General features: G+C 45.2%; 1 protein-coding gene across 1 annotated transcript in view; it reads left to right on the forward strand.

The window, feature by feature from the left end:
- The window catches only part of SENP1 (SUMO specific peptidase 1), a 60,949-nt gene extending 53,476 nt beyond the window's left edge, over positions 1–7,473 (forward strand). Inside the window, exons 14-18 of the mRNA XM_066368836.1 lie at positions 932–1,135; positions 2,638–2,717; positions 3,606–3,690; positions 4,183–4,278; positions 5,102–7,473. Coding sequence (XP_066224933.1) covers positions 932–1,135; positions 2,638–2,717; positions 3,606–3,690; positions 4,183–4,278; positions 5,102–5,164 — 528 coding nt within the window. The 3' untranslated portion in view covers positions 5,165–7,473. The remainder of the gene's footprint in view (positions 1–931; positions 1,136–2,637; positions 2,718–3,605; positions 3,691–4,182; positions 4,279–5,101) is intronic.
- The last annotated feature ends 12,344 nt before the right edge of the window (positions 7,474–19,817 follow it).

A 19,817-nucleotide genomic window follows, 5' to 3' on the forward strand; every position in this document is an offset into this window, starting at 1 on the left:
GAGTCCTGGTCCTAAAGGATCCCTAGACAACATAATCACTATTAGAGAACACATTTTTTCATTAACAGAAAGACTCACATATCTCCTAGATCAAGCATTTTATTTTCTTTCACTCATTGTTGACATTGAAGGTGTAAATGGAATCAACAAAAATGAGAAAGCTAACCATATAGATTGTGGGGAGAACTTGACTCTTCATGTCTGTGACTTTACTTTCAGGTCTCATATTATGTAGGTTTTTATATTACAGTGTGCCACTATAAATGGTGACATTGCCAAGCTACTGTCAGTTTGTAGGTGTTTTATCCAGTATAATTGATGATTTATCCTGTCACTCAGGTCTGCTTGAAAACAAATCAGTTTGCCTCTGCAAGATAGCTTATTAGGCTAAAAAGTAGTCTTTTGCATTGAAGCAAACTTTTCTATCTGTGTAAAACCAGGGGAGCCACACATAAGAACTGAACTCTTGGTCTTGACCTTGATAACACTAGACTCTAGCTGAGCTCAGGATTTATTTAAATTCTCACACAGTCCCAGTAGGTTAAAGTAACTGCTAATGTGCTTTATTAAACTGCTTGTCCTCCCCCCTGTCTTTTTCTCTAAGTTTTACCTTCAACTATACCTTCTTCCTCATTTTGCAGTCTTTTGACCTAATCCTCAATCTGCTGGCAGCATCTGCTTACCCGTATTCCCAACCTCATTATATATATAATCTTGGCTTTGTCCCCCCACTGTTTACAACACTTCAGTTCTCCTCCCTTCTAGTCAGAATCTGACATAGGGACACAAGGCTGCTGAGTGTTCAAGTCTTAACAGAACTGATTAGGAAATGATAGCATGTGCTGTACAATACGGAACTGCTTCTCCTTCATGTAACATGATTATCAAAGGCCTGAGTATTTATGTTAATACATATAATATCTTCCCACAGATCATCAATTTCTACATGAATATGCTGATGGAGAGAAGTAAAGAAAAGGGATTTCCAAGTGTACATGCATTTAATACCTTTTTCTTCACTAAATTAAAAACGGCTGGTTACCAGGCTGTGAAACGCTGGACAAAGAAAGTGGATGTATTTTCTGTTGACATTCTTTTGGTACCCATTCACCTGGGAGTGCACTGGTGTCTTGCTGTGAGTGCCCTTTTATTTTTGATATAACTTAAATTTATATAATTATGGAATACACAGAGTAATGAGTGTTAGTTCTACATCTTTACTTGAGAGAAGTGTTTAGTTGGCTAAAAATTGGACAGATTAATGAACTTTCTGTCAAGAGTAAAAGATACTTAGACTCTGAAGAGAGCTGTGGAATTTCCTTTTTCTGGAAATATTTTAAAAAGAGTTATAGGTCTAAGCAGCCTCAAGCCAAAAGCATGGAGAGAAAAAGTGACTTTTTTAAGCTTTACACTCCCATCCTCTTTATTATGCAGAGCAGTTCAGTAATTTCTCCACTGGATCTGTCTTTTAGGCTCTGTCCCATCTTTTAAAACCTATATGTGTTGGCCCTGGCTGGTTTGCTCAGTGGTAGAGCATCGGCCTGGAGTGTAGATGTCCCGGGTTTGATTGCCAGTCAGGGCACACAGGAGAAGTGCCCATCTGCTTCTGCACTGCTGCCCTTTCTCTCTTTCTCTCTCTATAGCCATGGCTTGATTGGTTTGAGCACTTTTGCCTAGGTGCTGAGGATGGCTCCACAGAGCCTCTGTCTCAGGCACAAAAAATAGTTGGGTTGCAAGCATGGCCCCAGATGGGCAAAGCATTGGCCCAGACAGGGTTGCTGGGTGGATCCCAGTCAGTGTGCCTGCAGGAGTCTATCTCTTCTCCTCTCACTTGGAAGAAGAAAACAAACAAATAAATAAAACCTACATATGTTTTCAGAGTATTTCCTAAACAAGAACAATGCCCTCCTGTAGAGGGTTCCTATAGAGGATTTTTATTTTTAGTACTGTTTCCTTCACTTCTACTTAGAGAGATCATGCAGGACAATTTGGAACTACTTTTAAGGACATCAATAAACTATAAGGCAGGAGAATCAAAATAAATCTTTAGTTCAATTTATCAAAACTTGCATAAAAATAACTTCTTAATGCTGCTGCCAATTCAGATACTGTGACTATTATTTTCTGCTTAATCATGACTTGCCTTGCATACTTGGCAAGGTAATTTAATATTTTGTATGACTCTGAGGACCTGAATGTATTAGTTTAAAGTATCAATGAACGTATAAGAGTTACTTCAAAGTCTGTTTTGAATTACATATGAAAAGTATAAAAAAGCCAAAGGAAAATTTCCAGGTAAAGAAATGACTCCCAGAAACTGGAAATGATCTCAGTCAACTTGCATTCTCTGAAGAATGTGTTGTGTCTTCACTGTTGCCCACATTATAGGTGGCCACCCTGAGTACAGAAAAAGGTTTTAGGGAAATTAAGGGGCCCATCAGTAAATCAGCCCCCACCATAGTTCTAGGTGAATAATGCCCCTGTTCTCTCTTCTGCAGATTAAGCATGGTGTGATGCAAAGGATCATTGAGACTTGTATGATTTCACAGGCAATCTGGCAAAAGCTTCCAAGTTACAGGGAAGGGAAAAGCTGAAAAACCAGTCTTCACTTTATAAACACAAATTTTTTGTTCCCAGGTTGTCGACTTTAGAAAAAAGAATATTACCTATTATGACTCTATGGGTGGGATAAACAATGAAGCCTGCAGGATCCTCTTGTAAGTAAGGAGTTGAGGATAGAAGAGTTTGGTGTCTGTGTATATTGTGTTTTCCAGCTATTGAACTCAGTTCTTTTATACATTTAGTTGACTGATTAATAAAGGACATTTTCATATTAAGTAGGAATGGGTATTTTATGTCTAAGTAAAGTTTAATAATTAGGTAATAATAACAAATATATGCCCTAATTGGGGCAAGTACTGTCCCAGTGCACTAAAATATAGAGTGGGTATATACATACAGATATAGAACTGCTTAGAAATCATCTAATCCAACTTCCTAATTTTTCAGGTGAAGATACGAAGACCCACAGAGTGATTTTGATTTGCCCTGGTCCTACTCATTAGTGGCTTAATTAGGAACCAGAATGCAAATTTCTTTATACCCCTTCTATTTTTCTTTCTAAAATGCTTATTATTGTACCACTGTGGGCAGTAGGTTGTAGAATGGTGAGCAGTTTGCACTTAGGGAGAGTATTCTATATGAAGTATGCACTCAACAAATTGTTGATTTGAATTCAGTTTTTACACAGGAGACTCAAGACTAAAAACAGTAAATAAATAGTTTAATATTGCTAGAGAAACATTCTTGTTTCATTAGAACAAGCTCTAAAGGACCATATAAACCAAGGAAAAGAATCAAAACTCGTTTCTCAGGAGGAACAGTAGGTGGAAGGAACTTGGTATCAGAGGCAGAGATCATGTTTCTCTTGGGTTGACAGTGTGGGCATGAGTTGTAGGAGTTTCATAGGGGGCTTAGCAGTCCAAAATACCCTGCCCTGCGTGGAACACTGTTGTCCTCAGAAGCATGTATGTAACTCTTTCTATGGGTGGCAGGTCATCCTTGTTCTCTAGAACTCATCGCATTTTCTCTTCCAATACCCTTAGGCAATACCTAAAGCAAGAAAGCATTGACAAGAAAAGGAAAGAGTTTGACACCAATGGCTGGCAGCTTTTCAGCAAGAAAAGCCAGGTACCTTTTATCTTGCCAACATGAGGGTGGTGGAGAAGGAAAGGATTTTACTGCTCGGTTCTCAGGGACTTTCTTAGTGTCAGCCTGACTTCAGCTTGGTTGTTTGGTTCCTTGGGGAAGACATAGTAAGTGCTTTGTGGGAAAACTGGTAATATGTTCCTATGTAGAACTCGGTTTTCTATTTGCTAAGCTTTTTACCCCTGTGGGACATGTTTGCTGATTGACCCTGTAGGAAGGACCAGTTATCATACTCTTAGGTGCTGTGGAAGTCTAAAATAGTTCCCTGTGTGGTTAAAATGAAGTACCCAGGCCTAACTGAGATGCTGCAATTTTTCTCTGAGCCTGTGTTGTCCTGAGTAAGGAACAAGGGTCATCTCTTCAAAAGTCAGAGAAACTTGTAAAACTTACATCCTTTGGTTCTTATCTATAACCTAATAAGATGGAAGGAATCTTGGAAAGGTGTCACCGTTTTTGCTGTTTTTGGTCTTTTAGGAAATTCCACAGCAGATGAATGGAAGTGATTGTGGGATGTTTGCTTGCAAATATGCTGACTGCATTACCAAAGACAGACCAATCAACTTCACACAGGTGAGCTGAGACTTCAGGAGGGAGGGAGCTCTGCACCCACCCAGTCTCCAGGCCCTGATAGATGTTTTTCTATCCACTCGCGCTACTGGGTGGTGGGGCTCTGCTTTGGCCGATAGCTTGTGACACCAGTGGCTACAGCCTGCCATGTCCCAAGAAAAAGAAGGATAAAAGTAGGCCACATCCTGAGTTCCCATTTACTACATATTGAGGTCAAGGAGTCCTGGTCAATAGCAGAGCCTTCTTCTCTGCCCATTTCCCACCGACCTCTGTAAGAAACAGAATTGAGACCAAAGCACATTTTCTTCAGTTTCCCTTTATTTGATTAGCATCAGGTTTTACTAACTTAAACTAACTCTTTCTTTACTTCTGGTTGAATCAATGACTTTACCGGTGTTTTCCACCATAGTCCTTGGGTGGAACTGACTCTTGCAGTTACCAGAACTCTTCAGCTAGGAAATGACTTTAGATTTTCAGTCCTCAACTCTTATGACCTCTTAAGATTTTAATATTGAGGACTTGATAGACATCATTCTCAGAATTCTTGGAAACATTTAGGTGTAGTCTGGGCATGCTTGGCAATGCCCAATAAAACTTCTAAGGCCGCAGCAGTGGGAGGTAGCAGTGGATATAGCAATAGAAAAGAGCAATGGAAAGGGGGAAAAACACACGTAATCCAGAATGAGAAATGTGGAATACCAGAAATACAACTGAGATTATTTTAGTTGAAGACATTAAGAAAAAAAGGAGTATGGGGAAAGGAATAAGTGATAACTGGGTCTGGACAAAAGAAATGAAAATTAAGAGTTTCTCTGTATCCCTACAGCAACACATGCCATACTTCCGGAAGCGGATGGTCTGGGAGATCCTCCACCGAAAGCTCTTGTGAAGACTGTCTCAGTTAGCAGACGTTGACATTGTGGGGGACCAGCTCTCTGTTGTCTACAGCCAGAGACCTTGGAAACAGCTGCTCCCACCCCTTTGTTCTTGTAAAGCCCTTGATCCTGGACCAGGCCCTGGCGAGATGCAGTCACAAGCACATCTGCCTTTCCTTTTGTATCTCAGATACTATTTTTGCAAAGAAATTTGGTGCTGTGAAAGGGGTGAGGGACATCCCTAAGCTGAAGAGAGAGACTGCTTTTCACTTCTTCCGTTCTGCCATCTTGTTTCAAAGGGCTCCAACCTCACTCAGTCCCTAATTAGGGGGCTGAGAGAGAGTTGGAAAGACTCTTGGTTTCGTATAAAACTTGTTGTTAGGCCTTACTAAGAGATAGGAAAGGGCATGGGCAAACAAAGTAGGGATCAAAACCACCAGCATATACACGTGCACACACAGGATTTTCAAGATACTTCATCAGGAAAGTGACTGTCAACTGGACTTTGGGGCATTCATAAATCCCTCCTCTAGGACTTTTCCTATTTAGATGCCCTTTTGTGAAATCGTCTGCTTCTGTACAAGGCTGTTTTATTATCTGTAGCTTCCTCCCATTCTGAGGCACAACACAGGAGCCCTGGGTGGACCTCAAAGTCCCAGGCAGTCCTTTCCTTAAAAGCAGGAGTTTTCATGTGCTCACTACACATGATAGGGGGAGACCCACCCAGGGAGCGGTTCAGTGGAGCAGCAAGGCACCACTTTTCCTGCCGCCTACTTCTGACCAAGAAGAAGGACCTCAGTCTTTAGCATAAAATTTCCAGCATTGGATGAATGCGAGTCTAGTTGGTCTGTGGCTAGTTAGTTTAAATATGTTTCTAACCACAGAGAATTTAATATATATAAATATATATATACATATATATATATTTCATAGGGATAAGCTTTTTTTTTTTTTTAAAGGCTAAATGTGTTCACCTTTTTAGCCTGTAGATTTATTTCCATTTTCTAAATTTAGGTCTAGCACACACAGATCCCAGCCTCTGTGCGGAGGGTTTTTATGGATTTCCTAACAATATTTTGAGACCCGGATGAACTCTGGCTAGGGATAGAGGTTTCAGAGGGAGGTGAGATTTTCCACTAGCAAACAGGTGGAGGAATTTGGACTGATCAACTTGAGATTTACAACACGCTGTTCCTTTTGTTCTTGTTCGCATCTCCCTGCCTTTGAGCGTCCTCAGGCTAGATGGTGAAATGATCCAATGCCAGTGTCATTTTTGTACTTAAGTTCCAAAAAAGGAACGTTTTATACTTTTTCTGTATTGTAATAGGTAGTTTTGTATGAAATCTTTTCTCCTTGTCCCTTGTGCCCCCCCCCCCATCATGCTTCTCCCTGGGCTTATTTGAAAATTTTACTGTTTTATACCAAACTTGTTTAGTACAATTTCTATGTTTTACCACAGGTTACAATTTGAAAAGAAAACTATTTTTTTTAAATATTCCATTGTTAACTGAATGTTACTGTTTCCACTCCAGCAATTAGATGTCCTATCCTTTTCATAACTGCCTGCCTTTGGGGGATAATCACCTTTTGTTTGTTTTCTTTCTTTTGGTTTTTTTTTTTTTTTTTTTTTGCTGTTTTTTTTTTGTTTTGTTTGTTTTTTGTTTTTTGGTGTTTTCTGTAGGAAATAAATAGCTTCCTATATATAAGTTTCTGGGACCTTTCACATTCTCTTTTAGAAAGCAATGACATGCACCTCACCATAGGACTCCTGAGCACTGGCTCCTGATACTTAATGTTTCTAAGTGACAACTTGGATGGTGCGATGTGTGTGGATTTAGACTATAACTTGAAAGGCCTGAGTTTTTCAGACTCTCTCACTGTTGTCTAGGGGACTCAGAACAACATAGTTTTCTGTGTATTTGTTTGTTTGTTTAGGTAACATCTGTTTACTTCCCTCACAGACTTTTTGTACAGACCAAAGCAACAGATATTTATTGCTATGTATAGCAGAAAATGAAACATGCAACAAAAGCACTTTGAAAAATATAAGGGATTGTTGAGCCTTTCTGAACCTGGACCCCCTTTCCAAACAGTGCAGCTTTATATAGATAGGAATTAGCCTGCGACCACCCTTCATGATTGGAGGAGCCACACTGAGACCCCAGTTGTAGCCTAGATCAGTGGTCCCCAACCCCCGGGCCGCGGACTGGTGCCGGTCCATGGGCCATTTGGTACCTGTCCGCAGAGAAAGAATAAATAACTTACATTATTTCTGTTTTATTTATATTTAAGTCTGAACGATGTTTTATTTTTTTTAAATGACCAGATTCTCTCTGTTACATCCATCTAAGACTTACTCTTGATGCTTGTCTCGTAAGTTCGACAATTATATTTAAAAATACCACAGTTTTTACGCCAGTCGCATAGTTTTATTTTGTGCATTTATCCGTCCCTAAAGGCCAGTCCATGAAAATATTTTCTGACATTAAACCGGTCCGTGGCCCAAAAAAGGTTGGGGACCACTGGCCTAGATGGCTCAGTGGGACCCAGATATAGACTATTAGAATGGGCCTTTCTTTCTAGAGGACTAGCCTACAGGAGCAGGACCAGCATCTGAAAGCTTCTGCCTTCATTTAAGGGTGGGCTTTGATGACCAGGTGAAAAAAAGAAGACATTCCTATATTCCATGGTCAAGTGCATGTTTCCAGTATCTTTTTTATCTGCTTGAAAGTAAACCTATTGCTTTCCTTTTCTCTTGTTTTTCTCTCCTCTATGCTCAGTGTTCTGTCACCAACCTCCCCTACAAAAGGAATACTGGAGGGAAGACATTCTCTATAGAGCCTTTGACAGAAACCATAGCCCAACAGTCCCTCCTGGGCCTTAGAGAAAGTCAGACTGTTGCTGCCTATTTGAAATAACATAGTCTGAGGCACAGAGGGTGGTTCCATCCCTTTTGACATCTGGGACCCACTATTGCTCCTGGGAGTCCTGCTTAGGGTTGAATATAAGTTTTTCCTCATCCAGCCTGGAGACTTTGTGTAAACTGACACTTCTATATATGAAGTGCTTCAAGTTCTCTCTTCTTTAGCCCCTGTAATGACACTAGCATCTAGCACTGGCACCCACTGGCCCTAGTACTGTTAGGTCCAAGATTTAGTGGTCTTGGGGTGGAAGCAGATAACCTGGAAGAGCACTCCAGCAATCCCCTCCCTAGGCGGTGACACCTCCTCGTTTCACAGGCCCGTAAGAAGCTCTACTGGGGAGAGAGGGAGAAGGTTCATATAAGAGCCCCACTGTTTTTAATGTCTCGGCCTCTGGTCCCTCTCTGCTGTCCCTCCAGCTCTCAAACATATCTTGCCAGACTGAGAGATGATTGACGCGCTCTGTCTTCTCCCTTGCTGCACCCGGCTGGCCAAGGTGAAGTGGCATATGATGCTCTCCCCTGGGCTTCACATACCCAGAGCTGGAACAGGAGGTGGAGGTTATCAGGCCCTGCTGTTGGCTCAAACAGGCTACCTGCTGAGCTCGTGAGAAAGTGGCTGTATTTCCCTAGATTTCCTAAAATTTTGGAAGGGACAAGTAAGACTCAGCCCAGTTCCTTCCTTACAGCCCAGGGCCTTATTTCACCTGTGCTGAATCCTAACATCTGTTCTATTAAGAGCCCATAACTACCATTCCCACTTTAGCATGTGAAGTCATGCTGGTCACCCACTAAGATAAGGCAGAACTTACACTGCATCCCCTGGGGGATAGAAAAGAAACTGGAAAGCTTTGAACTAGAAGTTAAACCTTAATGTAAGCCATGTCTCTGGCCTTTCAGGGTTGGGGTGGGGGGAATTCCAGCTGTGAGGGGTCAGACTAGATATCTAGAGTTGTCAAAGTCTAAGATTCTGAAGTGTTAGGGCCACAATGCTGCTTGGAATAGAAAGTCAAGGTAGAGAGAGCTTCAAAGCTAAAGGCCAATGTTCTCATTAGCTTGGTCTTAGAGCTAAGGCCCAGGTCAGTCTTATCCTAATGGGACAGAACATAGTTGCTAACTTTTCTGTATTCTCAGCTGAAGAGGAGCCATCCAGTGCTTGAGTCCTGGAGGTTGTCCTACCCTCCGCAGCACATAAGTACCATGAGGGAGAGGTGCGTGCACAAGGAGCACAGTCCTGTCAACTGGGTGCCTCTCATTCAGTTCATTCCTCTTCTCTTCACAATTACGTACAGAGTGCACACCCCCAAATTCTATCTCCTTGAATTCAGCCTTCCTTTATCACATTACCTTAGTGTCTCTTATCTGGACATCTGCAGCCCCTATAACAAGAAAATAACATAGCTCCATATAGTATTTGTATTGTAATTGCCTTTGACATCAGGGATGGACTGAGACATGTTGGCACTGAGGACAGGTGAATGATTTGGTGCTTTTTTCCCAAGCCAGGAGGAATAAGGGAACTCAAACAATTATTTAGAAAGACATTATTGAGGGACATGAGGGAGAAGAACCACTCATGGAAGCCTGCAGTGTGGCTGTCCCTCCTATGTGGACTCCAGTAGTTCACCTCTGGTCTCAAACCTAATGCCCACTCTGCCCTTAACAAAAACACCTTGCTGAGCAGTTGAGCACATCCTTTGGAGGTCTCAACTTCTCTCCCAAGGGGCTAATCAAAGTATTTTTTCTAACCACGTGTATTTCTCTTATGTGCTGTTTTCTCCTTCATTTTTATTTCCAGTGATATTGTACAGTCTACGGCCATACTCCCTGAACACACCCGATCTGTCTGATATTATATATTGAGATTGTGGGTCCCATTCTGTCTGCCTTGTCCTTTGAATGGACTGTTTTACATGCTGCCAGCACCGAATCTATTAGCCAGAACTAACTTCCTCGAGGGCAATTGCCTTATACTTCTGGGGAGCCCATTATCCTAGATGTTTAATAAACGTGTTTAAGCACCAAGCTTGGGGATCCTGAAGGGTGGAATAAAGACATGGTTTCACAAACAAAACAAAACAAAACAAAAAAACTGTCCTCAAAGACCTTACAGTGTAAATTACTTGGGAGGCCAGGAAGGTACCAAGCAATGTACCTTATTGAGAAGGCAGTCTCCTAGGCACATGGTCCAGTGTGAAGCTGGATGCGGGTGCTGGAGAGGCAGAGGTGGAGACGAGTCGGGACGATGCTGCCTCTACCTGCCAGTCTGTATGTGTGTGTGTGACTCCCTAGTTTTTAAAAGGTGATTTATTTAAAATAAATTCTGTGGGTTTTACTTTCTTGCTTTGACTGGAAACTCCTTGGTAAAAAAGACTTGATGGTGTTTGTCTCTCTAAGAGTGTCTCTCTGTCTCTGTGACTGTTTATTCTGTCTCTGCCTGTGTCTGTGTCTCCTGATCCAAGCTGGACCAGTGATTGGATCCTCAGTGTGGTCTGGATTCCTGAGTCCACCCCTTAACCAGGAGTCTGAATACTGTTCATTCATTCATTTCATTCCACATACCTGGGATTGAGTCCTGAACGCAAATAACATGCAAATCCCTGGCTCTCCGGCACTTTTTAAAACCAGGTCTGTCTGTGGAGCTGGCCAGAGAGCCCTCCCGAGCCAAAGCCAAACACACCAGTCAAGACTCCAATGCCCCCTGCTCACAGCATCCTTGTCTCCTTGTCCCAGTCCTGCACACCTTACAATCTAACCTCAAACAGAGGTTCACTCTGCTCTGCCTGTAAAGCTCACACTCCAAAGAATAAGACATAAGAAAACACCAACTTCTGAAAAATTGGTGAAATGGTTTTATCGGTGTTGACTTAGAAGAGTCCCTTGTAGTCTCCAGGACATTCTTGAGTTCTGAGATTTTTCTAGGCATGTTTAAAATTTTTCAGCCATTTGAAAGTGGTTGGAGTGGGGGAAGAGCTTCAAGCCGCCTTGTATTCTGGCTCCTGAGAGTGGTTAAAGATAGCTGATGATTGCCTGGGTCTGTATGTCTATTACCAGATGGGGAGAAAATGCCCTCGCAGTGGGGACCTGGACCCAGTTGTGACCAGAGTCAGTCAACCTCTATCCCCAACTGCTCCCTGAGTGCCTGGCTTGGTCTTAGGTGCTGCAGAAGTTACAAAGGCACTGGGATGAGGTTCATGTTCCTTAAGGAACTTATGTCCTAGACACTCTTCTTGACCCCAGGAAAAATGTTTTGTGTCCTTGTATACCTGTGCCCCATTTCCCATCAGCCCGTCACTGGCCAATTACTCAGTCCTACAATGGCCTAAGAGTCCTGCACAGTCACCCCACACTCCCCAGCCCTCTCCAGAACCAACCCTGTCGCCATGCAGGCTCACTGGCCTTCTGAGCCGTTTATCTAACAAACCGAGCTTGCTTCCCTCACAGCCCTCTACTTCCTATGTCTGGAGGGCTTTCCCTTGATACCCCGCTGACCCACTCCCTCGCTTCCCCAGAGCGATGACGGATGGACTGTCATCCCCACACCATGATTCTTACCCTCCTTAGCTCTCTTGCCTTCATTTGTTCTCTGTAGCATTTAATATGAGTAAATAATATAGTCTTATTATTTACTCATTTTTTCTCTCACTAAAGTGTCCGTTCTGTTCATGCTGTGCCCCAGGTGCCTAGGACAGTCAGAATCGCTGAAGGGAATGGATTGTTGGCGTTCAGCATCCCTGAGTTGGGCTTTCCTTCCATTGTGATAGCCTCCACCCACCCACACCCTCGCCTCCTCAGGTCTGCTCTACAGTGTTTCCTCTCCCAGGGTCTCTGGCTTCAAATCCATCATCCACTTAGCAGTTAGAGCTGTCTTCTTCCAATAACATTAATAAGAGAAAGCATTTTTGGAGCCTGGCCCCAGCCTTATGTGCCAGCACTTTATGTACATTACCTCAGGTAACCCTCACAAGTGTAGGATGTGGATACTATTATTATCCCCGTTTCTCAGATGAAAAAAATGGGTAGCACAGAGATTGAGTAACTTGCTCAAAGTCTCACAGACTGTCAATGACAGACACAGATTCATGCCCAGGGCCTGTGTCTCCTAAGCATTTGAAAGGCTGTGATCCCTGCTTCACTCAGCCAGCTTTGTACACGTCAGCAGGGCCAGTGACTGGCGGGACATCCTGGGGCTCCACTAATGTGAAATCAGAAAAGAGAACTTTTGTGGGTCGGTCGCAAAGTCTGATCCTCCCTCTTTTGTCTCCTGAGCAAGACTGAGGTCCTTACTTATCTCTTCACCTTAGTCTGGAAGGTTTCGAAGGCAGGATCCCTCTGCCTTTGGGTTCATTTCCTCGTGGCTTCTCCAGAAAGGGGTCCTAAGGAACTCCCTTAACCCTCCCAAGACCACCTTTTCCCCAACTGCCCTTTTCCCTTGTTGCCTCCCACCCTCCTCCCCAGCCCTAGACTGCACACAGTAGCAAAACTTTTCCTCTGAGACCAGTGGTTCTAACCCAGAATGGGGCAGGGCTAAGGCTGGGGAGGGTGGGGAGCAGGGGGACACTGAGCGGACCCAGAGCACCCCACAGGGTCTCAGGACTCAGGGATGTGTGTGTAGGGACATGTGAAGACATTTCTGGTGCTCCCAGGTGTGTCTCATTTCACTTCTGTGTCTCCTGTTTGTCCCCTCAGTGTGAAGTTCCCTTTGCCTTTCCATTCCAGCCGCTTTGAGAATCTCAGGAATGCACAGCCCGGTGCCCCCTGCTCCTCCCACTGGACCTCCATACCCAGTGCCCCTGAGAGGTGGAACTGAGTTCCAGCCAGAGGCAAGGGGGAGGGGTCCTTCTCTGTTACTGGAGAAGAAAGACACACAGTCTCAAGCCTTCCTCCCACCCTCTCTCAGATTTCTTCCCCCAAATCAGTCTGCCACTTTCAACTTCCTCTTAAACAAAAGGCCTTTCCCACCCTTACTAGGGGCCTCTCTTGATGGTAATTACTCCTAATTGTTTTCCCTTGGCTCACAAAGACCTTCCTTGCCTGCCCTGAGCCAACAGTTCTGTGTCTGCTCAGAAAATGGACTCAACTCAGAACAGAAGCAAGCCCCTCGGCCTCTGCACCAGGCTTTCCAGGTCTAAGTCAGCTCTACCCACGGATATGCTCCCATGTATCTAATGGAAACAACAGGGCCCCTCAGGAGCTCTGAGCATTTCCTTCCATGAAGATCTCAGCATCAGAAAAGATCTATTGGATTTGACCCCGGGGGACAGGACTCCTAAATGGGGCCTCCAAGCCCCATAGTTCTGTTTGGCCTTGGTGGATGGAGCTTCTGAGTTTATTAGCCAAGCTCTCTTCCTTCCCACCAGAGGAAAGGCCTCCATCCGCCAAAGCCCCCAGCCTCTCATGTCATCCTGTGCCCTGGCCAACGGGGTGAGGCAGCCTTTGCCAGAGCTTTTACACACACACACACACACACACACACACACACACACACACACACACACCCCACACACACAGAAGGGAGGGAAACAGTGGGCAGGGCATGTGTAGATGCACATAGTGTCCATTTTTCCCTCAGCAGGGCTGCTGACCCAGATCCATTCTACTCCCAGAGGAAGGTTCTTAGTGGTCCAGAGCTCTTGCAGATCTATATGCCTCTTAGGAAAGGCTTTGGATGTATAAGCCAGAGGGAAGACATAGGATGTTTTATTCATTCATTCAATAACTACTAAGTGCCTACTACATGCCAGACCCTTGGGTTAGACACTGGAAATGTCCTCCTTCTGGTCCAAGCACACAACGCTTTGCTGTAGCCTAAATCATTTTATCCTCAGGGCCCTGCTCCAGGACGCTCCCCATCAGCCTGAGGCTCACCTCCCCACCCCCTCACTCCTGACTCAGTTGTACGTTGCCCAGGGGCAGAGCACCTTTTCTCCCAGGCAAAGAAGCCTGCACAAGAAGGACCTGAGGAGTAGACATGAGGATGGAGAAACCGGCCTGTTTCATCCAACCAGACCTCCAGGGGCATCTCAACGCTATAAAGAGTCTGGGCTAAAATAGTCCCTTAGATTCAGGGATAAGATGCCTGTACCTTCAGACTTGGGGTTCTCTTTCCTTTTTTTCCCATGTGGGACCAAGGAACCAGATTATGTTTTTATCATGAAGTCTGCTTGGATCTAAGAGTCTTCATTTATTTATCTACCTACCATTTACCCATCTACTCACCCATTCATCCATGCATCTATCCATTTAATCATTCACTCACTTATTCTTTTAGAACCTATTCTGGGCCAGGCACTGGGGGAAGAGGGATGAGTGTGGTATGGTTTCTGGGAGCCTCGGCTGCTTCCTCAGATCTCAGATCTCCCTTCTCCCTTCACATTGGGGGCCAGACTCCAACTGAGGAGATCTCCCAATGGGTAACTAGAAGTTCTGAGGCAGAGGCCACTGGTAATCAGGGCCAACGATGGGAATGAAGACCAGGCTCATGGCTGGAGGATGAGGAAGGCGCTCAGCCAGACCACTGAGCCCATCACTGTGGTTTGGCTCCTATGGTGAAAAAATAGCAAGTTTGGACAAGTGTCTCCCTGTGTCCTGAGCTCTGGATTGCTCCCAGACAGGAGTTGCTCCATTAAACAAACCACAGCCAAGGGCAACAGGGGCCCAGAGGGGTCTAGAGGGGGAGTGGAAACATGGGGCTCAGAAGAGGACTTGAGCCAAGCTTGTCCCTTACAGACATAATGGTACAATGAGGCCTGCCGGCTCATTGTACTGAGGTATGAGCGTGCACTGCAGGAGCTGCGGGGGGCACCCAGACTCACAGACACACAGTATAAAACTGAGACAGCCACAAAAGCAAATGCAGCCTACTCTCTAGAATCTGTTTTAGGACATTAGCTGAAGATTCTTCCCCCAAAGGACCCAGATGAGTAACAAGAGCTTGGCAATAGGGTTGAGAAGAGAAGGCTGATACAGGGCATCAGAGAGGTTGTGTGTGTACTCTATTCGGTGATGAGTTTGGGTCTAATTCTTTTCTTCTGTGTCTTCTACTTCATTCTCAAATCAGAAGGACTCTGAGTGGCTTGGGCTTTTCCGGGCCTCTCCTCCCCTTTCCACATGTGGCCAAGGGCGAGTTAATGGGACCTGTGCACACAGAGGCTCACACAGCCTTGGAGACAGAGGCTCATTCATACCAGGACACTGTGGCACCTCTCTCCCAGGCTGGCCCGCGCTCCTGGTCCTGTAGCACCAACACATGCAAGTGAGAGACGTGCACCTTTGCACAGGCAACCTTGCTCCTGAGTGCACACAAAGCCACACTCAGCTGTTAACCCTTCACTTGGCTCTCACCTGGGCTCTGGCTTTGCCTTTCTCACTCTCTTCTACCCAACCCTGGGCCCACCTGAATTAACCTTTGAACAACCTCCTCAGGGCCCCAGGTTGCCCACCGTGAGCTTACAAAACCTCCCAGTGCCTGGAGGGGAGGGGAACACAGTCTCAGCCAGAGAACAGGATGAAGGCATTTCCTTCCAGGGAAAAAGAAGAGATGACTATTAAAGTCTAGGTTCAAGTCACAGCTATGCCACCTGCAAACTGTGTGTCTTCAGATAACTTATTTAATCTCTCTGAGCTTCATTCCAGAGACTGTGAGAAGAGTAAGGTTAAAAAACCTGAGGTCCATAAATAAACCTGCTGAGGTTATATGCAAAACATGTAAAATTCTACATTTTGCTAGAAAGAGGTTTTGTAAGTTAAGCCAGCTTTTCATAGGCCCCTTGAACTCCCTCAAAACTTAAGAATCATTCCAGGATTCTATGTGTGAGTCAAATGCTTTATAAGTGGTGCAAACATGGCCATCGTAGGTCCACGGAATCACCTAAAGTCAGTGTCAGCCTCCCCCTGTACCTGATGCCTAAAGTTCTCCTACATGACCCCCACTAGGATATCCCAGGTTGGGGAACTGCACACCCCATCACCTCCGATAGGAGCCCGGCTGAGAGCTGACTGAGGCTCTCTCATCTGATGGACCCATTTGCTGGGATGAGGTCAGACTGGGGCCAGGATGGAGGTTCAAGCTCAGCAAGGGTCAAGGAGAGAGAGATGGAAGACGGGGTGGATCTTAGGAATAATAACAATGATATGAGAGTCTACTGAGTGTTTACTATATGCCAGGCATTGTATAAACAACCAATGAAGTGAATATTATTATTCCCATTTTACAGATGAGGAAACTGAGTCTCAAAGAGATTTGTCAGTTGTTTAGGATCACTAGACCAGTAAGTGGTAGAAACTGACACTGAAAGGAGGTCTAACTCCAAAGTCTTTTCTCTTAAAAGAGAAGGAATGAGCCCTGGTTAGCTCAGTTGGTTAGAGTGTTTTTCCCATACGCCAAGGTTGTGGGGTTTGATACCCAGTCAGGGTGCATACATGAATCAATCAATGAATGTGTAAATAAGTAGAACAATGTATATCTCTCTCCCCTCACCCTCTCTCCTCCTCCCTCTCTCTTTAAAAAAATCAATCAATTAAAAAAAAATTTTTTTTTAACTTTTTTTTTTTTTTTTGTATTTTTCTGAAGCTGGAAACGGGGAGAGACAGTCAGACTCCCGCATGCGCCCGACCGGGATCCACCCGGCACGCCCACCTGGGGTGAAGCTCTGCCCACCAGGGGGCGATGCTCTGCCGCTATCAGAGCCACTCTAGTGCCTGGGGCAGAGGCCAAGGAGCCATCCCCAGCGCCCGGGCCATCTTTGCTCCAATGGAGCCTTGGCTGCGGGAGGGGAAGAGAGAGACAGAGAGGAAGGGGGGGGGGGTGTAGAAGCAGATGGGCGCCTCTCCTATGTGCCCTGGCCAGGAATCGAACCCGGGTCCCCCGCATGCCAGGCCGACGCTCTACCACTGAGCCAACTGGCCAGGGCTCTAAAAAAATTTTTTTTAAGAGAAAGAATAAGGGGACATAGAGAAGGTAACTTCCTCCCTGGTGACATTTCAGATGAATTGGGCACCATGCTGGAGAACTTGGGGCACAAAGCTACATAAGGAATCCCCTTTTGGGAGAAGGGGCCAGAGCCAGCAGTCTACCCAAGCCAGTTCTTGGGGGTGTGAGGACAGTGAGGAGGCCGGGCTGAAGGCTCTGGTTCTTCAGAGCTTTCACCAAAGCCTGGCTCAAAGGCCTCTTTGCTCACATCTTTGACTTCTACAAGGAATTCTCCACCCCAGGGCCCTCCATCTCCATCCTCAAGGACCTTGGGCTGCTTCAACCACATATGGGGGCTCTGTAGTCCTTCCCACCCTCTGTTCACCCAGAGAACAGGCAGCTCCCATCACACCTGGGGGTCTCTAAAGCAGGGTGGCTCAGGACCAGAGAATGGACAGCTGGGGAGATCTGGTGGGCCAGATGGGACTGTGTCAGGGCGAATCATAGAGGAAGGGCTGTATGCAGACTGCTCCTCAGATAATCAAACACGTTTTACTTTGTTTGAGACAGAGACTCAATGATTTATTTGCTGTTTATTTTTATATTAAGAGTTTTGCAAATTCTTATCAATTTGCTGTTAGGGTTCAGAATCTCCCAACTATTTGTGGGTACTGATACCCTATTCTCTTCTTTCCATACCCCTTCCCATTGCCCCCTTCAGCCTCTCTGGGATCACAAGGAGAAGGGAAGATGGAACATGCCAGTTGGATTATTAATGGGTACCGCCAAACTTAATTCTAGCCCTTTTGTCCTCAGACTAAAGCAGCAGTTCTCAACCTGTGGGTCGCGACCCTGGTGGGGGTCCAATGACCAAAACACAGGGGTCACCTAAAGCCATCGGAAAATACATATTTTATTTATTTTATGTATTTTATTTTATTTAGTTATGTATTTTATTTATTTTATGTATTTTATTTTATTTAGTTATGTATTTTATTTAGTTATGTATTTTACTTATTTTATGTATTTTACTTTATTTAGTTATGTATTTTATGTATTTTATTTTATTTTATTTAGTTATGTATTTTATTTATTTTATGTATTTTATTTTATTTAGTTATGTATTTTCCGATGGCTTTAGGCGACCCCTGTGTTTTGGTCGTTCGACCCCCGCCGGGGTCGCAACCCACAGGTTGAGAACCACTGGACTAAAGGGACCAGAGAATGCAGAAAGACACCCTAGCCCTCAGGAGTTCTGGAGGATGAGGTCAGCTCCACTATGGATGGGGAATCAGGGAAACCCCAACTCCTTTCCTAGTCCCCGTGTGGACACTTCTAAGGCTCCATTCTTCTTTTTTTTAGATGAGAGGAAGGGAGATAGTGAGACAGAATCCCACATACACCCCAACCAGGATCCACCTGGCAACCCTATCTGGGTTGATGCTTAAGTACCAAGCTATTTTTAGCACCCGAGGCTGATGCACTTGAATCAACTGAGCTATCCTCAGTGCCCAGGGCCATGCTCAAACCAATCAAGCAACTGGCTGCAAGAAAGGAAAGGGAGAGCCTGACCAGGCGGTGGCACAGTGGATAGAGCGTTGGACTGGGATGCGGAAAAGGGAGAGAAAGGGGAGTGGAAGGAGGGGAGAAGCAGATGGGCGCTTCTCCTGTGTGACCTGACCAGGAATCAAACCCAGGACATCCATATGCTGGGCCAATGCTCTATCCACTGAGCCACCAGCCAGAGCCCTAAGACTCCATTCTTGTCACTCTCTTTGCCTTGACACTTCTGGATTTGGGCTCCACCTCCTCCCTGAGGGTAGGGATGGCAGTCATCCTGCCTTTCCAGGCCTGGGAGGGACATGACTTAGGGCTGTGTGGGAGCCTCTGTTTCTGTGCCCTGTTCCCTTGCCTCTCAAGAGAGAGCATGGGGCTGATGCCAGATGGGCTCTGCTCTTCCTGCTGACCTGGGCCTCACACTTGGAGCACCTTGCTCAGGTGCCCCTGGTCTCTGCTCAGCAGTCACCTACTGCTCCACCTCAGGCCTCTTCCTACCCTGAAAATATCAGCCTCATAAATGGCAGTGGGAGGTGGCAGTGTGCCAGAGGAAAAGACATAGGATTTGGGGACAAGGGCTTAGGGTCAAGCCCCAAAGCCATTGTTTGCTACCTGGGGGACTTTAGGCTTCCCTCTCTGAACCTCCATTTTCTCCTGTCTAAGATGGGCCTAGTGATGTTATCTGACTGTCTCCCCCATTGGATTGTAATGAAGGTCAAGTGGAATCACAGATGTCAAGGCACATTGGAAATAGTTACTACATTGACATTAGTCATTATTAGAGTACATGGCGGGGGGGAACATTTTAAAGAGACCACCAGAAGCTTTATGATGATGGCATTTTGTCCACCTCTTGGACACCAGTTCAAGCCAGAGCTATCCAGGGAAGGAGACACCAGGCCTCCTCAGTTTAATTCTGACCTCACAGCTTTGTGAGGGTTGTCTCTATACTGCTGAAATAAATAAACACTTCTCAGTTATATGAACAACAGTGGTTTAAGTTTCATTCAAGGCAAATTTCTAAAAGGACTCCCTTTGCTAATTATAAACACAACCCAACAAGACCTCCAGGAGAAGTGGAACCCACTTTAGGAAGCCTGACCAGGTAGGGTTTCTTGGTCCCTATAGTGTCAATGGGGACTGTCCTCTCCAAGCCCCCCCCCCCCCCGGCCGGGGCAGAATGTGGCCCAGTGTGCTGTTTCTATCTTTTGGGCACACCGTCGCAGACTATCAGTTGAAAATTGGCTCTCCTTGGACAGCCCACGAGCACTGCATTTTT

This window comes from Saccopteryx leptura, chromosome 2 (assembly GCF_036850995.1).
Source record: "Saccopteryx leptura isolate mSacLep1 chromosome 2, mSacLep1_pri_phased_curated, whole genome shotgun sequence".
NCBI classification, from domain to species: Eukaryota; Metazoa; Chordata; class Mammalia; order Chiroptera; family Emballonuridae; genus Saccopteryx; species Saccopteryx leptura.